Below are 21,736 nucleotides of genomic sequence, written 5' to 3'. Positions count from 1 at the left end.
GCTGCAGACCAAACCTCACAGGGATTGCACACCAGTGCGTCAATCTTCCTTGTTCTTCAACCTGCGTTGAGACGCACCCTGCTGCAACCCTTGAGCAGGGCACGCTGTGATTGTTCTGGAGTCTTGAAGAGAAAAGGAGTGTGTGGTTCCTCTAATTCTCCAACGAGCTGAGACATGTAGACTGAAACTGGGCGCGAGACGAAGAAAGGAAAAGGGAGGGAGGGAAAGAGAAATAGATTATGGGGCAGTATCACAGGTGAATATGGAATTTTTTTTTTCTCTTCCCTCTAATCCAGGTAGGATTTTGCTAGGTGAAAGTCAATGTAAGCTTTATATAGCCATAATATTTTTTAATATTGTTTGTTTCGAGATAATAAAAATGATGAAAGAGTTAAAAAGTTGATTATTTTATGCAAATATTATCCTGAAAACAAGCAGACAAACACAAAAATAAACCTATAAAAGTGTCATAAATAAGATAAAAGTGAATGATGTAAGAGGAAAGACAATAAATAAGTGCAAGAGCACAATAAAAGGAGGAAATGTGTGCACAAGAAGGACATGCCTGTAGAAATGTGTTTCTGTCTGAGAGTTTCAGCAGTGACACAGTGAGGTGGTCTGAACATGTTCCCTGCTTTATTTGAGATGATGAAGCAACAGGCCCTGGAAAGCTCTCCTCCTCCACTATCCCACGGGAATATCACCACTCATCCATAGAGGAAGAGGGACAGAGAAGGATGGGCTGGATGAGGAAAAGAAGGAGGAGGGTGGGAAGGAAAGGAAAGGAATGATGGGTGGGTGGAAGAGGGAGAGAGATGTTTATCGTCAACGGGAACGATGTGTAGAAAATAGTTCCTGCCTCACCGAAGAGTGATAATGATAATTGATCAAACCTGCACACATGCCTGGTTGAGTGTCATTTCCCAGAAACATATTCTCATATTCTCACTGCAGCCCACATATTCTTCAGTTTCCACTTGACTTTGACCTGCACCCTCTTGTGAACATCCATGCCTGTATACACACTGACACTGCATGCATATAAACACAATGACATAGTATACAGACACAAAACCCAAAATCAATCACCCACCCACATTTGACTCATGCAAAGAATTGAAACTCCAAGGAACACTTTGTCTTGTAATTGCACCAGTGTCCCATCCTGTTGAAAGTAAAGAGCAGATTGTTGCGACATCTGACGAAATCATGTCTCGTCGTGAAGAATATGATCTGCACTGTATCTGCTGTGAACCTACACTCCATGTGTGTAGTATTACTGCTGGCAGGAAATTTTGACCAAAATATCAGGCTCTGCTCTTCTACAGGTGACATATCCAACTCACCTGGCAGATATTCCTTACTTATATCCTACTGATGTGATGTATAATGGCAGAAAGCTGAAACCTGTTTTTAGATAGGTAATCCATCAATGTTAAAATTATGGTATGCTTTGGTATGGCAGAGTTTTACTGCCAATTTAACAAAAAGAATGTGCTCATTTTAATACAATCCTTTGTTATTACATTGATTATTTTCATGTTATAACAAGATAGTTTTATGTTGTAATAACATACTTTTCTTGTTATTACTAGATATTAAAATATTCTGTTTTACCATTTTACTTTTCTATCAAAACTTGTTTCTTTGACAAATTGAATGTATCTCATTAAAACTAACTTTTTTGCAAAGTTGGTAACTTATTATAACAAGAATCTTTGTTGAAACAAGAGGAAGATGCCTATAGAGATTATATACACACTGGATGGAAACACACTTATTTGAGTTAAATGAGAAGGTCGATAAGACTGGAAACAGGGTAAACAGTTCACCTACCTATTTCCAAAAGTAACACAATCCAGCATATACCACATCATGAAATGTCAAGTTGTGGTTTACAGGGTAAATTCTTCTAAAGCCCAGGTTGTCATTTTGACTCTTTTGTGTTTGTACAAATTAAACAAATGAGATGTGACATGTTAGCTTTGGACGGAGCCATGCCAACACTTTCCCTGTTAACGGTCTTTGTGCTAAGCTAAGCTAACGCCTGCTGGCTTTAGCTTCATATTCATAATACAAACAAGGGAGTGATATCAATTTTCTTACCTCGACAAGAAAGCCAATAACGCGGTTTCCTAAAATGTTAAACTGTTACAGCAATGAGCTAAAACTCGCAGAACTTTTAGCCTTTTAAACCCTTGATTTTAAGACCAGTGGATTGCCCTAAATGTTGCACGCAATTTCTTTATACAGCAGTTTTATTTATCATGTTAAAAATTTAAGACTGCAAATGTCTCCTGTGAAGCACACTATTACTTGCACACATCTGAGGATGTTACATGAACAACAGAGTGTAGTTATGCACATATTTCTAAGTGGTCATGAGTTGCTGTATATAAGAGTGTCCTTTTCAAGCAGAAGAACTACGAAGTGAGGGTTGTATCTACCTCTGGCCTCAGGAATCCAGAATGAAACCTAATATGGAAATGAGCCCAATACCTGCTCTCTGTTTGGGTGGGACTGCAATTAGTGGCCTTAACACTATAAAGTGGCTGCGTATATGTGGCAACCTATCATGCGATTTTATTTGACCTTTTTATCTTGATTGTGTGACTTAGCAAAACCAGATTTTCACAACAGTATGTCTCCCTGCCTTTCATAAGTGTGTGGTGTGAGTGTGTCTTACCTCTGGCAATAAACGTTTTACCTTCAACTATTGATGTTGGATATGAGTTATGTCTCATATGCCAACCTGCTTCACTCTTCATTATAAATAAACAAACTGACACAGCTCAACAGTTGCTATCTATATACAATCTGTTTTCAAATAGCAGATGTTGCCAGTTTGAGTCACAGAATCAATGTTATCTATCAAACATAGTGTTTCTTTAAATCTCAACACTCCCTGAGTTTTTGGCGGACGTTCCCCCTGCACGGTATTACGTCATTCATTTATCCGTTAGCTGATATGGCAGAGCAGAGAGACTAAGAGATGAAGAAGAGATGTGGTTGCTGTGACAGACGACATTATCACCTGTCTATATCTCTCACCTTTGTTTGTGTGTGTGTGTGTGTGTGTGTCTGTTGCTGTGCCTGTGTGTATACTTGGAGACCACAAGTTTATATGTAAGAGAGTGAATGAATGGAAGTGTGCTTATTTGTATTTTTGTGTGTTTAAGTGTGGGTCCCCACAGTACAACATGCATGTGTCATTCCACAGTTGCTGTTATCTTACTGCCACTCAGATTCATACCAGTGCTCCAAAAACAAAAGTGAAGCGTGAGACAGAATTGAGTGAGGAATGACTGTGGACAAACATGGTACAGACTACAAATACCTACAGACTTTCCACTATCTTAAGCAAACAGTTTTTCTCAGTATGTTTAGAATAGGCCTAGATCCCCGTCTTACTGTGGGAAAAACAGAATTCCACAGTTTGAAAGGACAGTAGGTGATGCAGAAATAATCGAGAATTAATGAAAGAAAGCAGCTTGCAAAATGTCCTCTGAAAGCTGACTTTAAGAGAAATCTTCAAAAGGTCATACAAGTGAAATTTAGTTTAGAAATGTATTACCAAAATTCCACCTGAGTCACTTTGCAGTATCCTTGTTCAATAATAATAATTTCTATAGAGAGAACTTTTACGTTTTTATGTGATTTGTCGCATTGCTGCTTGCTCTCGAAGGCAGGGTGCTAGTGAGCTTGAGCAACAGGATGCTGACTGCAACTCAATGTTGGACACCGTTATAAGTCATTTCTGATTCTTACATATCAGATACTTATACATATTTATACCATAAGACAATCTTTAACTTTAACCAACATTAACTGGATGACATATTTTCTCTTTTCATGTAATCCTTTTGGAGGGAAAGCTTTTTTTTTTAGCATTTCATGCACAGTGCTCTATTTGTGTTTTACAGGCCCCTTATTTGTATCTAAAATCCACTTTTAGATACTCCATCAACAGAGCTGCCCTGAAGCAGAGCTCAGAGAAATGCTTTTGTATTGAGCAATGATACCACATTTTCCCCTCTGCGGCTTTCCCCTGCCCCAGGCCTATAGTGTCCTAACTTCCAATAGCCAACATGTAAATGTCAAAGTTCCTAATCTTTGAAGTGTCTCAGAGGTCCCAAACTCTTCCATTACCTCCACTGTTTCAGGAGCATATCCTCCTTACTCCTCATTTCTCTCCCTGTTCTTACATTTAAATCCCCCTCCTGTCATCCTCCTAGCTCGGATCCGCCACTCAGGGTAATGTGGAGTTTCTGGGAGTGGCTGCTGCTGGCTGGTGGCTGGAATATTAGAAAGGGGGGCTGATGAGGTGGGGGCTAAGGAGTCTTTCCAGACTCTTGAAGCCTCTTTAGTCCAGGTCAAACAAAGTGAAAAAGAGGTCCCCCCTCCATTCAGCACAGTTTCACAGAGAGCTCCTGGCAGAGGTCAATAAATCATGCAAACACACACATAAGTAGACTAAGTGCACACAGAGCTCAGAGAACAACAGCGTCCTAAAAATAATGAGCTGATTTTAGTATCAAACTCACACAAAATCACAGAATCAAAATCAAATACCATGATGCAAGCCAATTTGTCATTATTATTATTAATTATTACTACTACCCATCTTCAACAAATTGCAGCCTCTTGGTTTTCTCAGAGTTGATGAAGTTAAATTTACAGATTTTTAAAAATGGCATTACTACCAGGAGAGCAGAGAGCAAAGATTTGGGTCGGTATAATTAAGCTTCCTGTTTCATGACTGATATTCAAGAGCAAAGGTTGTGTTCAGTGGTATTCAGGTTCAAACAATATCCAATGTTACATCCAGACAAAATGCAATGTACTGTCTTGAGACCCTCATTGTAGTTGCTACACACAACAAGGGAAGGGGAAGAGACAGTAAAGGCAAAGGAGAACGCAAAGAGGGGACAAAAGGAAGGGGAACATTTTTTTTGAGACATTTCATTTTAACAATGGAATAAATCTAGTTGTAAGGGTGCCATGGGTAAAAGATGGGAAGCGAAAGTAGTTAAGAAAGGAGCAGCATTGGTGGAACATGTCGGGGCCTTATGGCAACAGGTGGAGAGTAACAAGCCCCAGGCTCCTTATATCTCTGTCAATCCTCAGCACACATTCCTCCTTGACAAACCAGGCATTAGAGCAGATGAAGAGATAAGACAAAGAGATGTAGAGAGATGTATGCAGTGTAGGAGTTGATGAGAAGGATCAGCAGCAGAACAAAAGTATTAATTATTTCACCCTCACTGTGGTTTAAGAGGTTTAATTTGCATGACCTTTACATTTTAGGCTTTAGGTCATGCTGACAATGTTCTCAAGCAGTAGGATCAGGATAAGATTTAGCAATCAAACAGTCATAAGGGAAAGGAGGAACAGGAAAAGTAGGTGAAAGGAAGAGTAAGTGGGAGACAGGAAGAAGAAAGAGAGATATATAGTGGGAGGAGAGAGGTGATGATAGAGCCCTTTGTCAGCAGCAGTCGTGCGTAGAGCCACCACTGACGTGTGTTTGTATGCAGCCGTGCATGGCTGCATACAAACACGCACGCACAAACAGTCACACAACACCAAAGCACCTGGACACTTGGGTCTCAGTTTCTTGCTCCATAAGTGAGTTTCAAGGCATGACAGGTAGTCGTTTGAACATCTCATGACATTCAGCCATCTCCCCTTTCCCCATCTTTCCACCCTTTATAGGACCATCGACACGAGACATCAGAAGTAAAACTGAACAGCAAAAGATTAGATACATTTGATTTAACTTTATTTATGGTTGGGTTAGAGTTTCTTAACGTGTGCTTTTAGTAGGTTTAGTGAAGTCAACTTGACTCCCAAGCTCACTTTCTCATTTTCCTGCAGAGATATTGTTAGGCATTCATGTCCTCATATTCTAGGTCTGCAAACTCAGATTCATCAAATATAAAACACTTTATTTTAAATGATGTATATTACAAATAATGATTGCTTTACTTGTTGATCAGAGCAAATATATATCATTCATTCAAAGCACTTTTGGCAGGAAATATGAATTAATTACATTTTTAATTGGAAACTTTATTCTACATATATGTTGAAATGTATGATTGCTGGTAGACATTTTTATTTCAAGTTCAGATGACCTGACTAAAACACTATTTTCTAGCAAACATTTACATTAATCAACTGGATTTGATTAATCCGATTTTAAAAAAATTGTCAGGGATTTATTTGGATTTATTTGGTCTTTCACCTTTTTGTAATCCCAACTACATCATAAAATCATTCATGATTAGCTTTTTAGGGGTTACCATATGATCGAACATACATGTAGAAAGCAGTTAAGTATTCAGCAGTTGATTTTTATCATTTATTGCACCTTTCAAAGCAGCTTACTTTCAAACAAAAAGTCACATTCCTCTTAAAATATATGTTTGATTGTGAATAATATCATAAAGATCTGGTGTGGTTCAGTGAGTGAATGGATGTCTGTATCAGGGCCTTTAGAATTTCTCTTGTGGAGCAGAGAGAGAGAGAAACACAGTGAATGAAGTGAGGATAAAAGAGGTAATATTTGGATGTGTTAATTTCAGGGCACTAATGAGGGAGATTGAGAAAATATAAGACAGACAAGTGATAGAAAAAGAAACCACAGGCGAGAGAAGCTTTTAACACCCTAAACGAGCTGATGAAAAGTGGAGAAACCCACATCCATGTCATTGTGTTATCTGCTCTGTTGATGTCTTTTTCTCTCCTCCATACCTCATGGGCTTACACCATATATCTGAGTGGGTCTTTAAAGAAATGCAGATATGTACAAACCTAAAAGAAAAACACATTTTAGACAACTAAATTTAGAAAGCTCATGTATCAGGGAAGGATCATTAACTTCAATTCATTTCATTAATTTTAACAGTGTCTTCCAACTGTATAGCGTGGAGAAATGTAGGTGTGCCATACGAAGAAAGTCTTCCTTCTTTCTCTTTCTCTTCTGATTAAATGCCAACCAGCCCTCAGGGTCTTAGCGTGTATGTGTGTTTTTCTATGAGGGTGTGTGTGAGTGTGTGGGTAGGCTGCACAACACCACGCACCCTTGTGAGTTACCATGCCAGATTCCCTCAGGTATCAGCCGCAAGAAGTGCTTGCACGCAGACACACACACACACACACACACACACACACACACACACACACACACACACGCACACACACGCACACACACACACACACACACACACACACACACACACACACACACACACCAGTGAACAGATAAACAGCTACACGCACTTATATGTATGCACATTATTACGTGTGTGTTTGTGTGTGTTTAAGCGTGTACCAGTGTGTGGGTGGAGAACATTATCTTTGACTGACATGCAAACCTTACAACCCTCATTCTGCTCTTGGATTCCTGGTAGTTTGAACTGGGTGTAAAATGTGTTGTCCTGTTGTTATGTTATGTCATAATGAAAGTGAACGTTTCATCTTGTAGTTAGGATATGCACAAATACAAGTCAGTGTTTTTTTCAGTTATTTCCTTGACTCCCCATCTGAAATAAATCCCACTTCCTTATGCAAAGCCAAAATATATTCAGAAGTCATTGCCTTACTTGTTGATCAGAGCAAATATATATCATTCATTCAAAACACTTTTGGCAGGAAGATATATATAAATTCATGGATGTCATGGAAAATATCAATATCTATTTTACTATTATTTTGATATCAGTAAATTGCAGTGGTGAAAAGTAACTAAGTACATCTACTCAAGTAAGATTTTGAGGTACATGCACTTTACTTGACTTTTTTCTATTTTGTGCTACTTTATACATCAGCTACATTTTAGGGGAAGTTTTGTGTGCAATTCCACATTTGTTTGGTACAGTAGCTATAGTTACTAGTTACTTTCCAGTTTCCATAAACAACATATCGTGACTAACTGCAACATTCAATTGCGGCTTACTGTTCAAGTCAGTGCATCATTAACAATCATAATATCCAATTGTATAATCTATATGATAATATAAACCTCCAAAAGGTACCATTTCACTCTAAGTAAGAATTTAACTGTAGTATTTTTATTTGAATGGTATTGCTACACTTACTCAAGCAAAGAATGTGAGTACTTCTTCCACTACTAGTACATTGGCAATTTTAAAAGACTGTTGTTTTTTGTCTTTTCTATTATTCTCTCACAATTTATTGAACTATTCATTTATTGTAAATAGAGAATGTTAGATGTATCAAGAAGCTCCTGTATATGGCATATTTTGCTGTGTTACCGGGTGTTTAACAGTATTGATCAAATAGTAGAACTTGACAATTTAGAGAATCAACACTATCAGCACAATTCTAAATTTAACAAATTATTAGATATTGCTTTTAATTTGCTCTGTTTAAATCCTTTTAAAATCCTTTTTTTCTGTTTAAATCCTAAATAGACTGAAGTTAAATATACTGAATCTTATAATTTCATCATTTTTCTTTTTTTAAAGCTTCCCTTAAACCCGCCTTCCCTTGGGAGATTTGACCATAACAGTAAAGTAATTGTATCTATGATCCTTAAAACTTAAAGACCAAATCTGGTGTATGACATGGAAATGGAGGAAGAGAGTGCAAAATGATACTGAAACACTATTAACATTTTAAAGCAGAGTTCCAGGCATCTCCTGTCTTTTCTCCAAGTCATTACCAAACCTTTCACACCTCTGTGATCCCCAGTCTCACTCTTTTATCCTGCGTGATAATGAGATTCATACAACTCCTGCCTTGGATTGTCTTGCAAAGAGGTCTCTTCACTGCACACACTCATACACATGCAAGCCAGTTTCTCTCCAGCCTGGAAAGAGTTAATGATCCTACACCTGTCCTATCAGACACCTGTTTCAGGTCTCTCAGCCAATCAGAGAAGAGAGGGAAATGCTCTGCTGGCTAAAATAAATCTGGGCCCCGCTTAGAGGGAATCACAACACTTGACTCATCTGTGTGTCACTGCTTCTCTCTGCTAGACTGACACAGAGAGAAAAACACATACAAACAGTGAAGAGTTGAAATTAAAGGAACCTATTCCACAGCTGACTAGGATTGGAGACATGACCAAAGAGACTGAGTAAGTTCTGTCAGGATATTTTTTTCTGTTTTACTATAACTTTTTTTTTTGTTGCCCCAAATGTAACTTTTATTTATCAAGCTAAAACATGTTGGCTTAGACTTGGCGTAATACAGTAAGTGGTTCATTTTAGATTCCAGGCTGGGGGACAGAAGCCCCCCTTCTTTCTATTTGCAATGAGACCCCCATGTGAAAGAAGCTGTTTTAAAAGAGGGGTGTTTTGGAGGGGAAATTGATATGGATAGATTTAGCACACAGAAAGTCAGGGCTGTGGTTGTAACGGGTCTTTTTTCGGGTTGTGTTGTCACTAACCTAGGGGCCACAGATCACAAAAGGGGACTTGGAAATAAGAATCTCCTCTTGAGGTGTTGGACATAGACAGAGGGCAATGACAGCATGTAATGCATTAAATTACATAATGGTGAAACCTTAGACAAGACCCCCCTCCCCAGCTCCTACGTTTTTGTGTAAAAGCATCTGCAGTCTGCACCCGGCTGATGGAGTATTAGAGGAAGAGACAGGTGCATGTTAGAGCAGGTGTCTGAGTTTTGTTTTATTCTTTTCTCAGCATTTAATGTAGCAATAATATCAAAAAAGCAAACTGCAATCTGGCATGAAAAGCTGTTGAAATGTACAGAATTCCATGCTCAAATATGTGTATTTTCCAGGTGCCATTCTCCTTCATTAATCCTTGTGAGAATGCTTGGATTTCCCTTTTAAGCTTTGGTTGTACTGTGGTTGTGAACACCTGTGGTCTGTCAGCACTTTTGATTGTTGATCCAGAGTAAACTTAGGCTGTTTGTTAATTTGCTTCTTCAGACAAACTCCAAAGGGGGGACTTATCCTAGTAAGCAGGATATTTACTATCAAATGTCACTGCAAGTCTTCCCAAACAAATCCAGTCTTCAGAATCCCAAGTTTTATTTTATTTTATACAAGTGATGTGGAAAACCAGAGCTCACATCAGTGACAGTTGTGGGTTTCTGTTTACTTAGTAAGAAAATCTTGTCATCTCTTTTGAGATCTATGCAAATAAGAGGGTTTATACAGGATTTAAGAATGCAGAAAGTTTTTCTTTCACAGCATTGGAAACCACAAAACACTGGATGTGTGAGTTGTGTGTGGAGGTGGGTGGGTTGTTAGTGGGTGGCCCTTGGCTTTTTAAACCTTTTTGACACCACTGCTTCTGAGGGATGTTACTCAGCGCTGTGGTTTTGCAATCGAAACCCTTCATGCTCAGAGGCAAGTATGTGCAGTGCCCCTAGGCTCAGTCAGTGCTGGTAAACTCTAGGTTATTGCTCTGTCAAACCCTCTGTATCAAACTTTAAAAAAATTATTTACCCATGTTTATTTATCATTGTGATTTTTTAAACATATGAAACTGTCAATGTAACTAATCACTCTTAACTCTTTTACACTCTGTATAGGACTCTGGGACTGGTCTTTCAGAGCGAGAACTTCAACTATAACCGTTACACAAACTACATCATGGACTCCTGGTCTTACCTGGAGAACCCTATGCCAGAGCAGAACCACTCCAAACCCAGACTCCACCCTGGAGATGACCTGGCAGCCTTAACCATGCTTTATGAGCAGTGCAAGGTAGATCAATACAAACAAACAGAGTACATTAAAGAGTATATTTTAACTTCTCCAATTTGAACACTTTTTAAATATGTTTTCATTTTTACAGAACCAAAAAGATCAGAAGCTTACTGCCTGCAACCGCAACATCTGCAAACCAACAGAAAGGTAATGCTCAAAAACTCAAAAGTGGGACTTTTTACAAAGTAGATGCCAAATTTAATAGAGAATACAGAAAGAGAAAGGCAAGGGCTTTGTGAGGTCAGGAACAGGTGAGTGGGTAATCCCCAAGTCAAACAGTCAGAGGGGATCATTGTCTACCTCTCCAGTCTTTCTATCATCATCTCTGCCTTGCTTAATGGGTTTCACAACAGGTGGACAGACACTTGTTTTTCATCCCTGAGCTCCCTATTCCTACTCCTTGTTAGGTGGATGAGACATGGCCATTGTTGGGACGCAGTGTTGTTCTCTCAAACACAGAGAAACTCAAACACAGAGAAGAAAAAAAGATGGATTAAGATACAAATAGTACCCACCCAGACAAGTTAACTTTGCAGTAGCTGTGTGTGCTTAGAGACAGTTGAAGTGCTTTAACTGACTGGTGCCATTTGCACTGGCAGGATAGATATGGCAGTCTGTAGGCTTCTGTACTACAGTGAGTCACTTTCAGGTTGTTTGTTTCCTTGCTTTATTGTTACCTGAGTTTTACCAAGCAAGCGGACCTGACTATGCTGCTGCTGTTTTAATTAATTCACTTTCTCTTTCCTTCTTGCTTCCCTTTTCCCCCCACCATGCCAGGACTCTAACCAACACCAATGAGCTTGTTTCATTGGAGACATCCGCCAATGTCATGAAGATCCTCTCTGAGAGCATTCCCACCAGCCACCACCAGGACATTTTGGGATCCAAGCATCACACCTCCCTGCCCATCTCTGCTCCCACCAACTCAGATACCTACACCACCCTGACCAGCGTGGTGGCAGACACTTATGACAAGCAGGAGCTCAACATAATCTTTGACTCTTTGCTGCAGAAGTGGCCAGAGAATGGGCCTTTCCCCGACGCCAGCACAGAGGTAAGCCTCATTATTTGAGAGATGAGCTGTGTTTTCCTGTGGAGCTAGTTTTCTGTGTGGCATTTCTGCGTCTACGCCTCCCCATCTTTCCTTTAATTAACGCACATCATTGTGTTTTGTGTGGATGTCAGACTCTTCCCTACAGCGACCCCTTCCCTGAGGATCATTCCAGCCCTGTCTACTCAGGCTCCTACACTGCCTCCCCACCAGATAGATACAGGAATGAATTCCAGTTTTCCCTTGGTGCTCCATCAGCGTCCCCATACAAATCCAATGAGCTGCCCATGGTCTACTTGAACAAGGGGCAGTTTTACCCCATCACTCTCCAAGGAGTGGATAGCAGTGCCTGCCTCACTGCCACCAAAGTCAAGGTGAGACATCATCAGGAACAAATGGGTCATATGGAGTACAGCCTCCTAGTTATTATTGCTTTGTTTTTCTGTAAGTGGCTGCATATATTTTTATTAGTTACGTGATTGTGACTGTTTTCAAAAGTGGCATACTTCCCTCCGGGCTTTTTATTTTTTACAAGCCCATGAATACATACATTTTTTACATACCACCAAGTCAAGCCTTACCTGTCCCTCCTATGGGAGCCAGCTCCTTGGTGACTAATTCCCTCTAGACACCCTGCACACTGGGCTGGTACCATTAAAACGACAGTGACCTGCCCCCTTTAATTTATTCCTAAACTGGTGAAACTGAGGCCATGAGTTCAGCGTAGCTCGGCACCGCTCCATTTCTCTGCTCTGACACACGCAGAGTGAAAAAACGAGGTGTGGTGTGGTGTGGTTTGAAAACATAGTTAACAACGCTTTTCTTTGTCAAGCGAATCATAGGATAAGAATATACACAAACACACACCAGCTCATTGCAAATAGCTGATGACAATGTGAGGAGAAAGGGGGGATTTGGAGTGATGAATGAAACATGATGGGTTTTAAATAAGAGTCAATCATTCGTAGAAAATGGAGGCTGCTGTGAAGAGTCCCATTCAGCCAGACAAATGTATTTAATTCTCTTCCTCTCTGCTTTCCTGACACTTTTCTTTATGATTTTCTCTATCTTTCTCCACTTCAGACAGTTGTGATGGCTGTGTTTGAGAATGACAAGAGCCCAGAAATGCAGCTCCGCCTTTGGAATCACTGGCATGCCCGCCAACCAACTGTCAAGCAGAGGGTCATTGACATCGGTATGTTCTTCATACATGAAAATACACCATGCAAAATTGCGTACACCAAATACACAACAGAAAAAGTTCCTCAGTTTTCCATCATGTGTCATTCTTATCTGATTACACAACCGAAGAGACTTTTCTACAGATGATTATAAAGAAAAATTAAAAATGTCTTTGTTTTCTTTCCTAGCGGACTACAAAGAAGTGTTCAGCGGCATTAGCAACATAGAAGAGGTGGCCTTCAATGCTCTCTCTTTTATTTGGAACCCGAATGAAGAGGCCAAGGTAAAAACACACTCTTTCCTCCACATCAAACCAGGATGCATAGACTTTATTATACAAAGTGACTCTGAAGGGCCACTTCTCTGAAGAGTGACTAAACAGAACAGGTGGAAAATTTAGAGGAAAAGAGGTTGTGAGAGAAGGAGTGGCGGAGGAGGGAGGCGAGGAATCCCAAAAATGTGTTTGGCCCTGAGGCTCCTGTCACCACAGCAGGCAAGAGCCACAGCGGCTAATTTGTGTTTCTCTGTGGCCCAAAGGCGCTGGGGTGGGGCCACAAAACCTGCTGCAGGTGGAGATAAGCGGGAAGAGAGCCAGGACTGAGTGCAGCAATAATTATAAAGAAAATATGAGAAATAAATATCTATTGACTTGACAGAGAAAAGACAGCAGGCTACACCAAGAATCACTTAGTAATCTACTTTTACATCAAACATGGCTCCAAAAATGTCATGTTGTGAATGTCAATGGCTTGTTAATTTGTTTTCATTGGCATACATTACTGCAGTCTGTCATTACAGTATGTCTACTGGAACTGGATGTATACAATGAAGGATGGGTGTGAACAAAGGATGTCAACGGTCAAAAACCTGACGCCAACGTGATGTACTTTAAAATATGTGCTTCTCTTCTTCTGCAGGTGTACATTGGCATCAACTCCCTGAGCACAGACTTTTCTTCACAGAAGGGAGTGAAAGGCCTGCCTCTAAACATCCAGATCGACACTTACGACTTCAGCTCAGGAACTAACCAGCTCATACACAGAGCTGCTTGCCAGGTCAAGATTTTCTGTGATAAGGTGCGTCACCGGTGTCATTTCACTCCCACTTTTGTCACACAAATATACTCCGGCATCCATTGAAGTGTTTGTAACCATGTGATTGTGTGCATTGTTGTCCTCAGGGTGCAGAGAGGAAGATGCGTGATGAAGACAGGAAGAGAACCAAGAGGAGGGGAAATAAAGATGCCAACAGTAAGTGTTGTTTATAGGCACTGCATCTTTGTGAAATTACGCAACACACATAGATTATACAAGAACAGATCATTCTAACATTATCTAACTTCCTGTTTTATTTCCAGCCAACAAATCTTTAGTGACCAGCTCCATGGGCAGTGACTGTACCTTCTTCCAGACCCTGGATGATCACATCACCCAGCCCGTTCTCTTTATTCCAGAGACGCACCTTTCCAGTTTACAGCGCATGGTAGGTCACACTTTTAGCATTTTATTTTTATAACTGTGCATATTTCTGGCACAATCTCCTCTTCTCTCCTCTCCTCTCCTTCTCCTCTTTTCTCTTCTCTTCCTGTGTTGACTGAGTCATGGTCCTGACCCCAGTATCCCCGCAGGCAGTAGGACAGACATGAGAGAGGCAGGGAAAAACTGTGGGAAAGTATGCAGTGGGAAAAGTGGGTTTGGAAAGGGGAGGGGATCAGCGAAAGTGAGGCGAAACACCACCTTGAGATCAGATGAGCTAATTGGAGCCGAAACCAGGCACAAGTACAAGACGCTACAGCTGCTGACACTGAGATTAAACTATGGGGGCTTACGCAAAACACACACACACACACACACACACCTGGCACATCAGCACTCAGACACAGACACCTGACATATGCGCCACCCTCATCTTCTTTCACCCTTTCACTCACACATACACACACATACACACACACACACACTTGCAAAAACAGTGAAGCGAGGGTGCTGTTCAGACAGGCCAGTTTTCCCACACTGTGGCGTCTGGAGGTTATATTTATTAGTGTGTGTGACAGTGTGTGTGAGAGATAGTAGAGGGAAAAAAAAGATGAGAAAAAGTTACAATCAAAGATGCGATTTCCATCAAGACTTAATTAAGATGCAATAAAAATGTTTTACAGTGATTGAAACTCTTAAAAGGAGAATATACATAAACATCACAGTGACTTTATAATGATATACCAGACAGACTGCTATGAATGGCTAAGGCAGGAAATACCTTTTGATTGACCAGAATGATAGAGCGTAAAATGGTCCTATCTGTGTCTTTCCATCAGTTTCCATGCTTACGTGGCTCGGTTAGAGGTTATGGGAAATGCAGCTTTAAAGTAACGATAACATTCCTTTTTTTGAGGGTGTTGCACACAGACAGTCAGTTGTGTGAAGGGGGACATTAAGCAATGCCTTTATCAGTTGAGTTGTCTCTAATCAGATCTCCACTCTCTTCTCTGTTTCTGTTTGTCTCTCCAGGCTACTCCTATGGACGATGAAAGGTAAGCGAAGATTTGCTGAGGCAGCATAAACAGCTGTCCATCAGTTTGTTCATCAGTTAGTTGACACATATTGGCTGTTTTAAGCTAACATGTTTGTCTGTTCTGTTCTGTGTCACCAGGAAATCTCTTAAGAGGTTGTATCCAGACAGAGATCAGAACAACTCTCCACCCAGCAAGCAACCCCGCAGAGACGACTCACAGAGAAGTAAACAAAACATTTTGTTTCTAGAATATTTAAAAAAAAAAGTTGCCATCAGCAACGAGCAAATGAGCTTTCAAGTTTTCGATGCTAAATGTTTTTTTCTTTCTTTGCTTGCTCTCTAAAAGTTCTGCTGTACGTGAGGACAGGCACTGAAGAGGTGTTTGATGCTCTCATGCTCAACTCGCCAACACTGTCAGGCCTACGGGAAGCTGTAAGTATCATACGATCACTTCAAGAACACCTGATTTATCAGACTTGATTTATGATTTCTCACATACCATTAACTTTACCATATGTTATCTTGCAAGTGTATCATCTTTCGTTAAGCAGACCTAATGCTGTTATCTCATATTCCTTTCCTTCCTCAGATTTCAGAGAAGTATGGTATGCAAGAAGACACCATTGGGAAAATCTACAAAAAATGCAAAAGAGGGTGAGTATCTTATTGTTTCTTTGGTATGCCTAATGCTCTGTTATTTTTCAACTGGCTTCACACACAAGTTGGATTAAGAGAGTTCATTTGACACAAACGATGTGTATAAATCCATGGCTTAGTTCGTGATTTAATCTCATCTTCCTTTTAAGGAAGCTCATGTTGACAGACCGGGTAGGTTGGTAAGTTGGCTCGGCCTACTGGAATGTGTTAATGGCAGCTCCTCCAAAAGAAAGACATGACTGAGGGAGGATGAAAAGATTTCAAAAGTCCAGCAGATGAGTCAGAGGCAATTGTTATACTTTATGTTTTCATAACCTCTAATCAGAACATCAGACAGTTTTGCAGTGTTGAAAGAGATACATGGTTTGATTAAGGTCAAAGCTCCAGTGGCTTCCATTCACTAGCTGTAGGTCATCAGTCAAGCTGGGGATTTTTTTAGAACTGTTACATGTCACATTTACATCAGCTAAACAATAAGAAAGGTTAGGTGAGTTCTCCAGTGCTGATTTCCAGTTTGGAGCTCCACCCAAAAATAATTTTATTTGTTTAACTTCCTCAAAAAAGTGTTACTGAAAAAGTTTATTCATCTTATGGAGGATTCACAAGTATATGTTTGTAAAGTAATTACAATTAGAGCTAGGGAGCAATTACACCCATGTCAGCTTTGAAAAGGCCTTCATATATATATAGTCAGTGGTGTTGTAGATGCATTTGATTTTTTACCGCTGACTGAGTTCTTACTCAGTCAGTGGTGTTGTAGATAGATGAATGAGTCTGGGTCACATTCTGTACAATAACAGAGAAGATCAGACGGCGTTTCTTGAAATGTTAACACAGCCTTCCTGACAAAGGCTGAAAACACCCTTGGGTGAGTTTCCTGCTGCTTGCTTGCAGCTATCACTGCAGGGGCAACAGCTAAGCTAACAGGTTGGGTTACATTCTCCCCTGCAGTTCGTCCCACCCCCCTCGTTCTCTCTTGTCTTCAATCAGCCTTGTCGCTGCAGGCAGAATGCATGAGCCACAGGTTAGTTCAGTCATTAAAACCTTAAAGACTTAAAGGTTTGTGTTTAGGCAGGGGTGTGGAGGAGGAGGAGGAGGAAGAGAGTGACCTGATTTACTACTCCTACTGATGCAGGAGATATACCACCATTTTATTTCAACCGGAAAGTTTCTTCCAACCAAGTGTCACACATTGTTACACTAGAATGAAAAGTAGCGCACACCGTATTTGTGAGTCAATTTGCATGTCCCAGGTTTGGAGGTGAAAATGCTTTTGCTTAAATAGATGAATGCACCTTTATTGTGCCACTGGAATAACCTTCTTATGTTTGCTTTTGTCTCCCTTCAGGATCTTCATCAACATGGATGACATCATCGTTGAACACTACACCAATCAATCTGCTTTCCTCATTGAGATGTCCGAGGTGGTCACTGGGCAGTTCCAGGTCACTCTCATTGAAGTATGAAGACAAGTCAGCCACCTGCTCCTCTGATGGATGAAACAAATCACAGTTGCCATTTTAAACCATCTCTAAAAGCACTGCCCAGTCAGAGACAATGTAAGCTGTGGACTGCGGAAAACCATTAAGAGAACTGGACTGAGCTGGGATTTCTGATGAAAATGTCAAAACCTTATGATCTTGTTATTTGAATTTAATATGTTAACATAAGAGCAATTATGATGAATAGCCTGTGTGTGTGTGTATATAGATATATATAATGTAAATAGAGTTTAATATGACAGTGTTTTATGAACCAGCCATATGCATGTGGCAATCCATTTTACACAAACTGCTATGTATTTCAATTTTTTTACAGAGCTCTGTACATGATTTGTACACAGTTTAATTTCAGAATTTTCAGAGATTGCTATTCTTGCTGCTTTCAATGTGCTCATAATTTCTTCCATTAGAACCAATGGTGCATTTTCTTACCTGCAACCTGCAAACAATGTTTTTCACTGCCAAAAAAGTCTTCCTGTAGGTTCCTTTTAGTTTCATGAATTCTGAACCTCAAGTCACACATTTCCCTCCATAAAACCACATAGAGTTAGTATTGGCCATCATTTAGCCCAAAAGCTGTGGACATTTCCTAACTGTATGGTGTAACCACAGAGTTTTTCTGGAAACAGTTCAAACACCCTAATGTGCATGTTTGTGTGTTTTGTAGGAATTTTTTTTCCTTATATGTTACGCATCATTTCAAAGCGAACATGTATCCCCATAATATTTCATTATTATACCATGGCAATTCTGGTTGTATAAGTCAAATCTTGCCGTTTTTGTAAGAAAATAAAGAAAATTCAAAATAGGTTTTGTGTCTTCCTGTTATTATGCTTCTGATCTGACTGAAAACCAGTCACAGCTCTGCAAGGATCAGTTATCAACGGAACAAACTAAAGATAAGCATGAATGATGATTCCTGTGTCTATCTGTGGGTGTCTGTGTGCCTGTTTGTATGCAATTACAATTAGGCTTTTGAGGTGAAGTGAATATTGAAAATGTCGACACAGATGATTGCTCTATCAACTCTCCTGAGAGATCAAACAAAAATGAAGGATCCCATCTGCTTGAGAGAGGTCCAGCCTTATTTTCTGTGTTTTCCGTGGGTGTTCAGGGAAGAGAGTCAAATGAAAATGGTCACATAAACCAAAACAACTGACAGTTTTGTTTTCAAGCCATTCCATATGCTCAAAAAATAGGCAGCACGCAGTAGCTGAATTGTTAATACATGCATAAGAGCTGAGGGCTTCTCCCTATTTGGCGACACTAACATGGAAAAGCAAGGAAGCACTCTGTCCTAGATATAACACAGACATCCTTTAGCAAGTCAAAGACAATGGGACACACACACACACACACACACAAATAGTGAGGCGAGAGTGAGGCAGAGAAGCAGACAGAGGGAGAGGCAGCAAGGCGAGCAGAAAAAAAAGTGGGCAGACACAAGGACGGTGACATGAAGACAGAGACAGAGACAGGTGGGGAGACTGTTGAAGCGAGGATAGATGAGAAGGAACAGAGAGCAAGAATAATGAAGAGGTGGTTGCACCATCTGCTGCCAAAGAGAGAAACATGTTAGTCATTCAAACAAGAGCAAGGAGGCAGCCAGCGATACGCAGTAAGATACCCACAACCCTTCCTGAATGGTAAGTGACAGTGACTTTCATAGACTGTGTCTCTGTGTTTGCATTCACTCATTATGTGCCTGTGTGAGATAAACTATGTGTCATGTGAGCTTTTAATAACCTACAGTATGTTAATCATTTTCCATTCATGGCAAGCCTCTTTAGAGATCTCTGCAGATACTTCCACACCTTTTCGTCTTTCCATTTCAGCATAGAAACAAATCGAGCATCCTGTGAAGTCAGTGTTCCAATCATTGCACAGATCACAAAGCACTTATTATGCTGTCACTTCATTTGTTTGAGGAAGCACAACAATTCTGATTTACTGTAGCCTGCGCATGTATAATGGGACATAAACATGGCAATACAAAAAATGTAACAAGTGGTAACAAAAGTGATACAGGACTTTATAATGAAGCAGACTGTCAAACTCATGTAATTCACTCCTAATTCAGAGAAGGAATTGATGTCTTGACAGCAGAATCAGGTCTCAGATCAGTGTGTCTGTCATCTTTTCTCTTTCCCATCATGTCAGTAAGGTCAAAACAGACAATTGGCAGAACAAGAAATTCTACCAACACATTTCTAATCATACCCACAGTGTAAGCATAAAACCATGATGAGAGATGACAACATTTGTGGAAATACACTCTTATGCCAGTATTAGATCTTTGATCCTTTCAAAAATTCAAATTTCCCATTACTTTCATTAAAGTGACAGGTCAGCCTTCTCAAGTTAAATGTCATCAAAGCTCCAGTGACATTTACAGGGGTGAAGTCTTTTCCATTAATCAGGTCAAATTTACAGCTCACACAGGCTGAATATCCTACGCAGTGCTTCAGACTGCACTGTGACACCCATAGTGTCAACATAGTGCAACAATGCTGCTAGACTATTTACTAATCAGTATGTCGGGTCCGTAGGGGTTACTCAGATGTTTTTATACATTTGGAATACTGGTAGCTTTTTTCTTCAAAGTAGTGACATTTTTCTTTTTCACGTGGAAATAATATCTAAACTTCTCTAATCATTATATCCCAGATATTTGTCTTCAGATGGTAGAATGTAATGTGCATAAGCGTTCATGGTACTGTAACAAGAACTCCAGATATATTGGATAGGCAATAATTCTGTTTTAAAAAGTTCATTTTTTTATTTTCTACTTGTGATTTAAAAACCAACAACAATTTTAATACATTTTAGGATTAAATCATAACAAAAAAAACTCAATAACAGTTCATCATATTTGCTCATTAAATTGTGATTTTTTGTTTAGAAAGAAGGTTTGGCTGGTAAATTGTGTGGAAGTGACAACAGACATAGACAACATTTTTATGGAAATGTACCTACGGTGGAAAATTACCAAAAAAAAGAGCAAGAGTGATTTTCCACATTAAAACATGCAGTTATTCTCATATCATCACTTTCGTGGATGTTTGTTTATAAAAAATGTACTGATTGTAGCTGCTTGTGTTTGTGTGTGTCTGCGTGACTCACACGTCTTCAAGTTGTCTTGTCCCTCCGTCCCTGAAGACATTCTTTCCCCCCGCAGACTCAGACACTGTAGATGGACTCACTCTGCATTCAGACATTAGCCCGACATAATTAGTAACTGCACTGAATTCTTCCAAGGTCATAGCTGATCATCAATCGACAGGCTTTGAGAAAACAACACACACACACACACACACACACACACACACACACACACACACACACACATACACACACACACACACATTCACAGCTGAACTCAAGTGTGCCAACATTTGTGTACACAGAGCAATCAGGACTTGAATAAAGAGACGTCTGACCAGGTTTTGTGATAAATAAAAGCCACACACACTGTCATGTTGAGGCTGGCCAGGTTGTTGTATCCTAGCAACAGAGACAGGCATCGACCGTTCAGTCTTTTCCTGTCCAGCACTGGAGCAGTGAAGCCAAACCTCCTTCTGCTTTCTCTGGCTGCTTGAGCGCTTGTATTTGCTCCACTTCACACCTCTGCCATTTCTCATATCTCTCTCTCTCTTTCTCCATCACTTCATCCTGATGTGCACTACCTCACTCTCTCGATCTTCCTCTTTCACTCAGCCAGACTGAAGAGTCCGCAGTTGAAAGAAAGCGGAGTCACAATGAAGAGGTAATGGATGAACTTTTATTTGATCTTTATTTTACAAATAGTTGATTTATACCAATTTGTGAAGGAAATATTTTAAGATTTAAGTTCTGTGTTTCTTTACAGGCACAGTTAGATCATCAGTGTCAGGCCACAGGAGACACTTGTGAGACATGACTGGATGAGACTAACACTAACAACAGAACAAATTTTATTGTCATTGTTATGACAACTGTTTACTTTTAGACTAGATCCACACTTTTTAACCGCCGCTTCCCTGTCTGAAGGATTTGCAGCCACTTAACAGCTGGTATTGTTTCATATTTTATATGCTTTGAGAGTTTTAATCAGAACTACATACATTTCCTGAAGAATCGAGGTTT

The 21,736-nt window shown here is 40.0% G+C and overlaps 1 protein-coding gene across 1 annotated transcript; it reads left to right on the top strand.

Annotated features, from left to right (window-relative positions):
* Positions 1-9,086: 9,086 nt before the first annotated feature.
* On the top strand, positions 9,087-17,575 carry grhl3 (grainyhead-like transcription factor 3). Its single transcript, XM_053335942.1, has 15 exons — positions 9,087-9,103; positions 10,531-10,705; positions 10,797-10,855; positions 11,486-11,762; positions 11,894-12,133; positions 12,843-12,954; positions 13,130-13,224; positions 13,859-14,017; positions 14,122-14,191; positions 14,299-14,423; positions 15,449-15,471; positions 15,591-15,676; positions 15,799-15,884; positions 16,042-16,106; positions 17,458-17,575. Exons 1-15 carry the CDS (start codon positions 9,087-9,089, stop codon positions 17,573-17,575), a joined length of 1,707 nt encoding a protein of 568 aa, XP_053191917.1.
* The last annotated feature ends 4,161 nt before the right edge of the window (positions 17,576-21,736 follow it).

This window comes from Scomber japonicus, chromosome 16 (genome assembly GCF_027409825.1).
Source record: "Scomber japonicus isolate fScoJap1 chromosome 16, fScoJap1.pri, whole genome shotgun sequence".
Classification (NCBI taxonomy): Eukaryota; Metazoa; Chordata; class Actinopteri; order Scombriformes; family Scombridae; genus Scomber; species Scomber japonicus.
The sequence above is the reverse complement of the archived record's forward strand: the minus strand, read 5'-3'. Positions and strand labels throughout refer to the sequence as shown.